At 36.0% G+C, this 12,078-nt stretch overlaps 1 protein-coding gene across 1 annotated transcript in view; it reads right to left on the bottom strand.

The window, feature by feature from the left end:
- The window catches only part of Smchd1 (structural maintenance of chromosomes flexible hinge domain containing 1), a 130,357-nt gene that overhangs the window by 60,297 nt on the left and 57,982 nt on the right, over positions 1–12,078 (bottom strand). The window contains exons 23-27 of the mRNA XM_013027132.1: positions 8,372–8,511; positions 7,641–7,775; positions 5,831–6,058; positions 1,779–1,927; positions 619–707 (exon numbers count right to left, since the gene is read on the bottom strand). Coding sequence (XP_012882586.1) covers positions 619–707; positions 1,779–1,927; positions 5,831–6,058; positions 7,641–7,775; positions 8,372–8,511 — 741 coding nt within the window. The remainder of the gene's footprint in view (positions 1–618; positions 708–1,778; positions 1,928–5,830; positions 6,059–7,640; positions 7,776–8,371; positions 8,512–12,078) is intronic.

Here is a 12,078-nt window from a genome sequence, read left to right as displayed (position 1 = left end):
CCGGTTGTGGGGCCTGAACTCTGGGCCTGGGCACTGTCCCTCAGCTCAAGGCTAGTGCTCTACCACTTGAGCCACAGCGCCACTTCCGGCTTTTATTTTTGCTTATGTGGTGCTGAGGAATCGAACCCAGGGCCTCATGCATTGCAAGGCAAGCGCTCTACCACTGAGCCACCTTCCCAGCCCTCACTAGGCTTTTCTGTTCAAGGCTGGGATCTACCACTTGAGCTGTATTTCCAGTACCAGTTCTTTTTGCTGGCTGACTGGAGAGAAGGCTCTCTTAAGATTTGACTGCCAGGGATTCCTTCAAACCAAGATTCTAAAATCTCAGCCTCTTAAATAGCTATAATTATAGGTGTGAGCCACTGGGAGGGGGGGAGGGGAGACTGGTCAGTCATGGGGCTTGAACTACGGGCCCAGGTGCTTTCTCTGATCTTTTTTGTTCAAGGCTAGAGCTCTAGCACTTTGGGCCAGAGTGCCACTTCCAAAAGTCAGGATTTTTAAAACTTATTTTTGACAAACTGACTTTGAAGGTATTGCCAAAAGCTTACCTTTCAGATTCTGTGTACAAAAAAAGGGTAATGTAAGCAAATACCAAAAAACAAAGTAGACCATACTAACCTATTTCTCCTTGAAGCTCCTGGCCCATCTGCACTGTTTTTCCTCCCTTTAACTCACATTTTAGATGTTTTGGTTCATCAGGAAGTGGCCTGAATATGAGTAAGGTAAACAGCTTTAGTTAAATTACACAATTAATTGTAGAAAGTAAAGTTACTCCCATATGCTATAGAGATGCCTATATATAACATGCTAAAACTTAAATACAATGGCATCCTTCTCTAAATACTCTTCAATTTATGGAATATAGTTATCAACCCAAAAGACATGTAAAGTCACTGTATTTATACTAGGTTAAAAGGAAATTATGACAAAACTGTACCAAAAAAATAGATGAGTAAAAATTACTACGAAAGTTGGTTATGCTCATAGTGACACAATGCAAAATTACTATCTCAAGCTTATAGTATGTGTTGGGAGTAGGATGGAAAGGCATGTAGTAAATAGAATGCAGAAAGTTATCAGAAAAGAGTTAAGAAAGATAGGCTAACAAAGAAGACAAAGATTTACAAATTTACATACATTTCCAGGAGTCCTATGTATTCTAATTGGACTTAGCTTTAAAAGCCCTCTCTAGCAAATCACAGAATTCTTCCTTCTTTTTTTTTTTTTTTGCCAGTCCTAGGGCCTGGACTCTGGGCCTGGGCACTATCTCTCAGCTCTTCAGCTCAAGGCTAGCATTCTACCACTTGAACCTCAGCGCCACTTCGGCTTTTTCTGCTTATGTGGTGCTGAGGAATCGAACTCAGGGCCTTATGCATGCAAGGCAAGCACTCTACTACTAAGTCACCTTCCTAGCCTCAGAATCCTTCCCTCTGAACACATTACCAATCACATTTTATCTTTATTATTTGTCATTATGCAGTTGCTCTGATGTTACTTTTAATGAGAAGACTTCTCTTTAATAAAAAAATTTAGTTCTTTTAATAGAAGGATAATTCAGTGTAGGGTTATACTAATGCTGTAATTAATCACTATCTATGTTGAAAGCTTATTCCAAGGATTAATGCCCATGTTTCATAGAAACTGCAGTGTTTTCTATCATAGAAATAAGTTTCTCCCAGTACTATCAGAAAAGGAAAGGAGATATGTGCACAGTGCAGTATTTCTAATTCTGTATGGTGAATTTTAAAACATTTCAAAATTTGCCCAAGTTTACAAACCTTACTGTAAATGCACTTTCCAAAGATACATGATCATCTTGGAATGAGACCTGGCAGTAGCGTTTATCTTTTATAGACGTTGGTACTTGTACATCAGGAAGTAGACCCTGTAGTAAGTTTTCTTTGTTAATCTCAGGAGTCCAATTAACCTAGGAAAAAATTTATGTATTAAGAATCAACACAAAGCTAAGCCTAATGAACTTTTATTGCAATTTATCTTACTGAAGATCCTTAAAACTAAATTATAATCCACTCTCCTTATCACTAAAGAAAATAAATCCCTTTATTATCATAAATGATAGTGATTCAAATATAACAATTACAAAAAACTATTTATTGTCTTTGCTATTAATACTGCTATACTTTTCAGAGCAATAAACCTAGGTACAATGAGCTATAGTAACATGTTAATGAATCTGAGGCTTGAGCTACCTAGCAAGATGCTGTCTCAAAAAAGTGATTATGTGATCAATTCTGAGAAATATGTGTAGAGACTTTGCAAGTCATCTATGTGGACCTTACCTTTTATAGGCAAGGTGAGAAAAGAAGTTATGTCCACTGATAAAATTTTGGTCATCTTTTGGTCTTAATCCCTTCTAAGGTGGTTTTAGGTATAGATTTCAAGCCACTTGAATTAAGTATTTTGTTACTTAATTCTTCTTCATCTCTCTCTCTGTGTTTATTGTGTTTGGCAATAATGGGCTTTAAACTAAAGTCCTCATATTTCCTAGGGAGACACTCTACTACTTGAACCTCAATACCAGCCCTTACTTTCAAACTTTCAGTCTCTTCTATTTAAGAATTTTAGTCCAACTTTCAGATGTTATCTCTCAATAGTTGTGATATTCATTCATTCATTCATTCCCTCAATAATTCACCATTTGGCAGTATTTTTTTTTTAAACTCAGAGACATATTCTTGATAGTCAAGAGCTCTACCACTTGAACCACACCCATGGCCCTTTCTGCTTTAGCTGTTTTTCACATTAGGTTTCATGTGTTTTGCCTGGACCAACTCTTAAGTCTATAATCCTCCCTCCTAGGTCTCCGAAGTAGTCGAGATTATAGATATGCACCACCACTCCCACTTTATTTGTTGAGACAGTCTTGGGCACAACTTTTGCCAAGGCTAGTCTTGAACTGTGATTCTCCTGATTACCACTCCTGAATAGCTGCTATGATCCACCATGCCCAATTGATTTTTAAATCACTAACATCCTAATGTTGTTTTGTAGGTTAGTTGCCCTAATGATGAAGAATAAACAAGCAGGAGTTACATATAAAAAACAAAGTCTGGGCTGGGAAAGTGGCTCAGTGGTAGAGTGCTTGCCTTGCATGCATGAGGCCCTGAGTTCGATTCCTCAGCACCACATAAGCAGAAAAGGCCGGAAGTGGCACTGTGGCTCAAGTGGTATAGCGCTAGCCTTGAGCTGAAGAGCTGAGGGACAGTGCCCAGTCTCATAGTTCAGGCCCCATAACTGACAAAAAAAAAGTCTTTCTCTTCCAGTTGTTAGAGAAGGTCTAGCTCAGTTCAGGCTGACTCCTTTAACTCTTGGCTTAAGTCTCTAAAGAGGCATTTAGTATTTTCAATTGGCAATCAAGTACATAATTTAAAATCAATGATATCCCTCCAACATGCACTAACACTATATAGTATGTGGTAAGATTATTTTTGTGAGTGAAGGTATTACAGTAAGAAAAAAAGAAAACTGTTTCAAAGGTTCTTGATAAGACTTTTATACCATACTTGCCCTTGAACCTGTTGAGAGAAAAATAACTTGCCTCCCTTCCAAGCAGGATCAGAACTATTTTTCTTTTAATCCTCCATTTTCTTGTTATGAAATGAAGAATAAAACAGCTAGAGAAGAGGTCAGTTAAACCCCTACTAGAATAGCCGGGTGCTGGTGGCTACTAGCTACTCAGGAGGCTGAGATCTGAGGATCACAGTTCAAAGCCAGTCCGGGCAGGAAAATCCATGAGATTTTTACCTCCAATAAACTACTAGAAAGCTCGAAGTGGCTCTGTGGCTCAAGTGGTAGAGTGCTCTCCTTGAGCTGAAGACCAGGGACAGCGCCCAAGCCCCACGACCAACAACAACAAAAAAAACCCTGCTAAATGATCTTTTTACATCACAAGATTTTATGATTGGAAACTCAGGAGTATACTCAAGAGTATAACATTATGTCTCAAGATGACAAGGCTCCAAAAATTTAGTTAGAATCCCTTATATAAGGGGTCACAAATGTTGATGACCTTTAACTGCCTCAATGAAATCTGGAGTTTAAAAAAATTATGTTCTCACTCTTAGGACTTAAAGAGTTTTATCTCTACAGGAGACAAGGAAAAAAGTTAAAGTTATCTACCAATGTAATACCTCAGGTCAATGCTAGATTTGAAAGTACAAATCTGTTATAATGGTTATATTAGGGAACAACTGAAGCATAAATAAATTTCACTTTTACTATTAAGCATAATTTCATCCAGAAAGAAAACCCTCTAAGTGAAAACAAAACCATTCCAAACTAAACCACAGGGAACACACAAAATGATATTGTGACAACTATCAGTCACCTCAGTTGGCTATGTATTATAAGCCACACTCATCCACATATATGTTATAACTTTCCATTCAATTTCAGGTAACCTTCCTTATCCATTTCACAGTAACTCACAAGCAGCAATCCTTCCTGTAACTGCCTTGAGAAGGTAAAATGCCATATTATTGCTGTATTCATTGATATATTTTACAAGTTATTCCTGCTTTTGCTACTATTTTACTAGTTCCTTATTCTTTCTAATCAAGTTTCAATGCAGTTTCTCTAATTCTTCCACCCATTTGTCTTGTGATTTTTATTTTTACTGACTGGTTTAGCTAAGTATAATCATTTTTAGGAAGTATGTTGTGTCATTACAGAGAACCAAGAGGACTCTGAAAGAAGCAAACATAAGCTGCCCATGATTTCAATCAACCATAAAAGCAATGCTACAGGGGCTGGGAAGGTGGCTCAGTGGTAGAGTGCTTGCCTTGCATGCCAGAGGCCCTGGGTTCGATTTCTCAGCACCACATAAGCAAAAAGAAAAAAGCCAGAAGTGGCGCTGTGGCTCAAGTGGTAGAGCGCTAGCCTTGAGCAGAAGGACAGCGCCCCGGCCCAGAGTTCAGGCCCCATGACTGGACCCCAAAAAAAAAAAAAGCAATGCTACGAAGTTATTTTATAGGGTAAGAACCTAACAGTTTTTATTTTATTTTCTGTTCAGTGAGTTGTTAACTATGTAAATTCATTCCTTTTAAGGCCTAAATGTTATCTTTACATGTCAGCCCATGAAAATCAACAAAAGTTACTATTACAGAGTGATATACCAATTTTAAATGACCAAATAAAGGTACTATTGTCAACCCTATTTCTATTTGCTTTTAATATTTTGGTGTCTTCAGAAGAGCAACAAATATGTCATTTGGCAAACTGATCATCTTAGTGATTTCAATGGTATATCCAATTAAGAAATACAAAACTAAATCAAATGCCAAGGTTGGAAATTTTTCTTACGAATCAAAACCACTTTTTTAAAGTACAAAACTGTCACATCATCTAATGTCATCTACATTTCAGTGTAGGCTATTTTTTTCAATGCTCTTAGTTAACCTGAATTACTCACACGGAATTTCATCATTTCATTTTATTATTGCTAGGGTTTGAACTCAGGGCCTTACACTCTCACTTAGCTCTTTTGCTCAAGACTGGTGCTCTACAACTCAAACCATATCTCCACTTCCAAGAATTTTAAATAATAGCATTTGTCTATAAAGCTTCTTAAGAGGCTGGGCACTGCTGGCATACATCAGTAATCCTAACTACTCAGAAAACTGAAATCTGAGAACTTTCGTTCAAATTCCAGACAGAAAAGTCTGTGAGACTCATCTCCAATTAACCACCAAAAAGCTGGAAGGGGAACTATGGCTCACATGGTACAGTGTTATCATTAAGCACAAAAACTTAGTCTTCCAAACAAAAATGATCAATTTCTTTATACAAAGAAACAATCTGAGATACTTACCTTAATTTTTTCTGCTAAAGCCGCTGTTATATTTATTTCTCTTTCTCCTTCATCATACATTTGAAAAATAAGATTATGCATAGTATCACCTGCTATCCAATTAACCTCATCCTGATGTTTGATTTGGATTGCCTTTTGTCCCTCTACACTGAATATCTGTAGTTGTGCAACGTGGCTACTGGGAAGCAATTTAATAGTTTTTTCTACTGGTAACACATCTTTACAACTCTAGGAAAAGAGAAAAATATACACTGAGTGACACAGACTGAATGACATTGGCATTAAAATTTTATAGTGAAACTATTATTACTGCTGAAGAATTTAGTTCCATTATTAAATGACAGATCATTTGATACTGCTATATTTGCAGATTTTCTTATTAACATCATTGTACTAGTAATAATCCCACATTTTATATCATCAGGTATAATGATATTGGTTATATTCTTAAATACATAAAGAAGTTTATTTAGACCAAAAGGATTCCTTCCCCACTGATTTCAAATCAATTTAAAACTATTGCCTGGCACTAATTAATGTCTCATGTCTATAATTGTAGCTACTTAGGAGGCTGAGATCTGAGCACTGCATTTCAAAGCTAGCCTGAGCAGAAAAGTTCATGAAAACCATCTCCACTTAACCAGCCAAAAGTAGAACTAGAGCTCAAGTAGTAGAGCTCCAGCCCTGAATGAAAAAGCTAAGTGAGAGCATGAGGCTCTGAGTTCAAGCTCCAATACTTGCACAACAACAACAACAAAAAATGTCTTCCCTACTCCGCAAAGGAAATGCATTCTAAACATTTTAAGATTATCAAGAGCAAGGAAGTTATCTCAAAGGTAGAATATTTGCCTAAGATGTTCAAGTACCTTGGTCTGATCCCCAGCACAGAAAAAAAATAAATAAATAAATTGTGATTATTAAATATGGGCCAGGAACAGTGGCTCGTTATTGTGACCATAGCTACTTAGAATTGTGGTCCAAGCCAGCCTGGGAAAAAGCCATGAGACCTTACCTGAAAAATAAGCAAAACAAAGTCTGGAGGCATGGTTTAAGAAGAATTATCTGCCTAGCAACCAGGAGGCCTTAAGTTCAAACCCAAGTACCACCAAAGAAACAGAAATTGAGTCCTCCTTTCAGGCCCATGAGGCGATATACAAAACAGTACTTAGAATGCTCAGGCAGAAGTATCCCAAATTCGAAGCTAGCTTATACACAAAATAAAACTGTTATAAAGAAAAAACAAAAAGTCTAGGAAATGGAAACATGAAAAGCAAAATGAAAACAAAAAACAAAACCCACTAATTTTTTTAGAATGTATTTACAAAGGATTATACACACAGGTAAAAGGTTCACATATATTTCAGGGGAGAGTTAAGGTAAGTATTTACTAAATATTCTAAGAAAACAGAACAAACAACTAGTAAGAAAACAAATTGGGTCTTTTACTTACTTTCAAAAAGAACAAAACAGAGCTGGAGGTATGGCTCAAATGGTAAAGCTCCAGCCAAGCAAGAAAGCTGAGTAATTCCAAGGCCTTGAGTTCAAGCCTTGGTACAGCAAAAAAAAAAAAAAAAGTAAAATGGTGTATTTTAATATTAAAAAATAGTTTGGAGAAAATGTAAAAGAATAATAACCATAGATACTGTAAGAGGTCTAATAAATAATATACTAATATTTGATACAAAATGTCACAGTTCTACTTTATATCATCTTTTCTCCCCTTGTGCTAAAAGAACCACATTTCACTTGTTTAAGGATTTTGACCTTTGTATTAAAATGCAATACATTATCAATGAGAAAAACAACTTACAGGTATTTCAATCCTTGCTTTAAGTGTCTGGTCTTTTTTAATATTCTGAACTTGAATTACAGGTCCTGTTAAAATACTAGTTCCAGAACTACTACAATCCACAACATAAACTGGAAGGTTTGGACCACCTGAAAACTAGAAGAATGAAAAACAATTGAAGACCCAAACAAATGTTACTTTATTCAAATTTTCAAATAACTCATTACAACTACTATTTCCAGCTATAAACTGAAAAATTCTGAGAAAATTTCAAAATTTTAGGATTTCTAAACATAAAGAATAATTGTACAATGATAAATACAGCTTATCTTTTCTTTGAAGGAAAAGCATATTCATTAACCTTGTTTCATTTCTTTTCACTTTACTGGGTTTCCTTTCCTTTTTGTGGTCTTTACCCATTTTCATTTATGTATCCATTGCTAATCCTGAAAGATACCATTACTGTTCTATTATTAAACAAAGTACTTCATCTAAAATGAGTAAAGACACAGTAACAAGGAAAAGACTATCATCCATAAATTTCTTCATGAAACAAGGCAAAGCTGGCATGTTTACTGGCTTAGGGTTACTACTGGCAAAAAAAGATCCAAATTTTTCAACTAATCATAAAGACTCAATACTGTGTAAGGGTGTCAGGATTACCATAAAGTAACTAAAAGATATAGTCATTGCCATTTACTATCATGGAAATCAAAATAAAATCTAATTATTCTTTATCATAACAATCTTACCTTGCAATGAACAATCAGTTTTGGTTGTGTTGTTATGTTTTCTGATTCATCTAAAACTTCCACCTGAAATGGGAAAGCTGTCCCATTTTCTATAACCAAAAATTCAGAATCAGGTTTAACTTTTAAACGATGAGGGGGACCTATCAAGAAATGATATAATAATACTGTAAATATAGAGGTATTAACATTCCTCTTACCCAGTGATTCCAATTAACCCAGTTTCAAGTAAGCAGGCAACCTGTGATTCCAAATGTTTCAGTATGAAATAAGTAAACTATTAGATAAAATTAGTAACAATCAAAACAATCTCTAGTATGTGACATTCAAGAGGAAATTTCTATTGTTACATTATTTGTATATAAACACTAGCTGGTGGACATTATTCTGTATTTCTTTACTTTAATACCTGGAATAAAATCTGTAAATCTTTTTAAAGACAAAAAAATATATAATAATGAATTCGATATTTAATGTGTTTCAACAACTAAAGTACTAAAATATCAATCAAAGATTTAACATTTAAGGGGGGCAGGGAAGGTGGCTCAAGTGGTAGAGCGCTAGCCTTGAGCTGAAGAGCTGAGGGACAGTGCCCAGGCCCAGAGTTCAGGCCCCACAACTGGACCCATAAAAAAAAAAAAAAGATTTAACATTTAAAAATAATGCTAAGAAAGAAAGAAAAAAGCTCATGTAATGTACATGCTCAAACATTTTTTTTTTCGGGTGGTCGTGGGGCTTGAGCTCTGGGCCTAAGCACTGTTCCAGAGCTCTTCAGCTTAAGGCAAGCACTCTATCACTTGAGCCACAGCACCACTTCTAGTTTTCTTGTGATAACTGGAGATAAGAGTCTCATGGACTTTCTTGCCCAGGCTGGCTTTGAACCCCAATTCTCAGATCTCACCTAGCTAAGAAGCTAGGATTACAGGCATGAGCCACTGGCTCCCAACCATGCTCAAACATTTCTATGGCTCAGTGGTAACTCAGGCTAGAAATCAATTATAAAAGTAAAAATCTTAATATCTTGAGGGGAAAAATATTGAAGAGAAAAATAAGTTTTATGAAATGACTTTGTATTTACCAACTCTTAATTTTATAAAATCCCTGATTTCCCCAACAGAAGGAGTAACATGTCTGCTTTTAAGCATTTAAAAGATCAGGTCATGAAGTAGCATAATAATTTACTTATTAGATTGCCTACTATGTTGTCTACACATATAACACGAGTTTGGTACAAGATTAATAAAACAAGGTTTATGCTCCTTTATCATTAATATTTTTAAACCTAATTTATGTTAAATAAAGATAACAAGATCTGAAAGTATTGCTCAAATGGCTGAGAGCCAACCTTGAAAAAACAGCTAAGTGAAAGCACTAGGCCCTGAGTTCAAACCCAACTATCAGCACCAAAAAAAACCCCAAACTGAATGAATAAACAAACATGACAAAGCATATATAGTAAAAACATTTGCTTTGTAATAATATTAGCTAATATTTATTACTTATTATATGCTAAATATTGTGTCAAGTTTTAATTAAGCACACAGTTCTTATGTAAACTTCCAATAATCTAAACAATCTAGAAAAAGTCCATTTTATGGGCTGGGAAGGTGGCTCAGTGGTAGAGCACTTGCCTTGCATGCCTGAGGCCCTGGGTTCGATTCCTCAGCACCACATAAGCAAAAAGAAAAAAGCCGGAAGTGGCAGAGCTGTGGCTCAAGTGGTAGAGTGCTAGCCTTGAGCTGAAGAGCTGACGGACAGCACCCATGCCCAGAGTTCAAGCCCCACCACCGGACCCCAAAAAACAAACAACAACAAAAAAAATGATGCTAAATGATGAAATGAACTCCAAGACATGGACACAAGAGGTTTTTCTTTGTAGTTGTTTTTCATTATTTTCATCTGGATATGTCCTAATTTATAATTTTTGCTCTTAAATTTAAAAAAATACTGGAAATATCAAGTTATTAAGAATAAGGACCAAGATGGAAATGCAATCCTAATATTCAATGCATATCCTATGAAACAAGAAAAACTGAAGGGAAGGATTGGGCTTGAAGGGATTATGAGTATGATTACAGGAGTGACCAAAGAGTGGCATTGATAAATTATACTATAAACTGATGTTGAATAACTAATAAGATTTAAAAAACACAAAAGTTTTAAAAAGATAAAATATAATAGCGCACAGTCTTAGGAGTTTACTCTTAGCTTCTGTAACTCCATTTTACTTTTGTAACTCCATCTAAGAAAGGACTGCACCTCCACCCGTGAGACTAGTTCCTTATAGTTTGACATTTTAAGATATATGTTTCCATTGTCCAGTTTTGTTTATGTTCCTAGGTAATGGTCATAGAAACAATCATAGAAATGGGTCATTCTGCCCTTGCTCAAAAATTGCTAACGCTTCTGTAACTTCCCACTTGGTTTACACCTGCAGCAAAGAAGAAAGGATTTTCCACCCCTGAGAAAACAAGGAGGTGGGTTTTCTGCTTTAAAAGAGGTTGTGAAACCAGGCTTGGCCCTGAACTTTTGGGCACCCAACTGCCCAGTGTAGTTCCAGCTGGTAATAAAGACTTTCAATTGGCTGTACTCTATGTCTGTGTGGTCTCTCTATAACAACAAAAAAATTTACTACCCCAATCTATTCAAGTTTAACCTGTAAAATAAAGCATATGTTATTAATACATTATATTTTCTTAAACTTTTGTCTATATGCAAATTTTCACTTCTTTATCAATTCTCTTGAGGGAAATCTCAACTTGAAATTATGAAGGTAAACAAGATAATGTTTTTCCAGCACGAAAGATCACTTACAAAGACAAGGGCCAATGGCTGATGCCTAAAATCAGAGATAGTCAGGAGTCTGAAATCTGAGGATTGAGATTAGAAACCAGTCTAGATAGAGAATTAACAAGCAAAAAAGTCTTCTCAAAAAAGCCAGTGGAGGTATGCTCAAGTGGTATAGTACCATGAACATAAAAAGCGGAGTGAAGGAAGTGGCGCTATAGCTCAAGGTAGAGCGCTCGCCTTGACTTAAGAGCTGAGGGACAACGCCCAGGCCTAGAGTTCAAGCCCCACGACCGAAAAAAAAAAAAAAAAACCAAAAAGCGGAGTGAAAGTATACTATGAAGTTCAAGCCCCGAGTATTAGGGGTGTGAGGAGGGAGATCACTTTGGACCAAATTTCTTCAACTTTTGTTATATTACAGCCCAAACTTACAAGTAAAGCAGTATTTTAAATGTTTCACAGATACAGGCCATTCTCTCTCTTTTAACATTATACTATTAATGAAAACTCATGCATACTGGCATTGTGTCCTCTATTCCATTGCTATAAAATCATGCAAGGTGAGGACTATCTGTATTAATCTATTTACTACTCAAAGTAACCCTATATGAGAAGGTATTTTTTTCATTTGATTTCTGAAGAGATAGCAACTGTGAAACTACCTAGATTCAAATCCAAAGGTCTAATTTCTAAATACACTTTGAACCTTATAATAGATTTCCTTTCTCTGTTTGTGAGGAATGGTACTGAAATGTGAACTGAGGACTGACAGCCACAACCATTTCACTTTAGTCTAGTATAAAACACTCATTTTCCCCTCCCATTCTTGCTAGAATGACAAGTTCACACCACGATGTCCAGCTTTTTTCTGTTGGGATGAGAGTCTCAAGGGCTGGCCTCAACTATGACCCTCTTACCAGGTT

The sequence above is a fragment of the Dipodomys ordii genome, unplaced genomic scaffold (assembly GCF_000151885.1).
Source record: "Dipodomys ordii isolate 6190 unplaced genomic scaffold, Dord_2.0 Scaffold100, whole genome shotgun sequence".
Taxonomy (NCBI): Eukaryota; Metazoa; Chordata; class Mammalia; order Rodentia; family Heteromyidae; genus Dipodomys; species Dipodomys ordii.
Note: the sequence above shows the minus strand (reverse complement) of the source record. Positions and strands in the feature narration are given on the sequence as shown.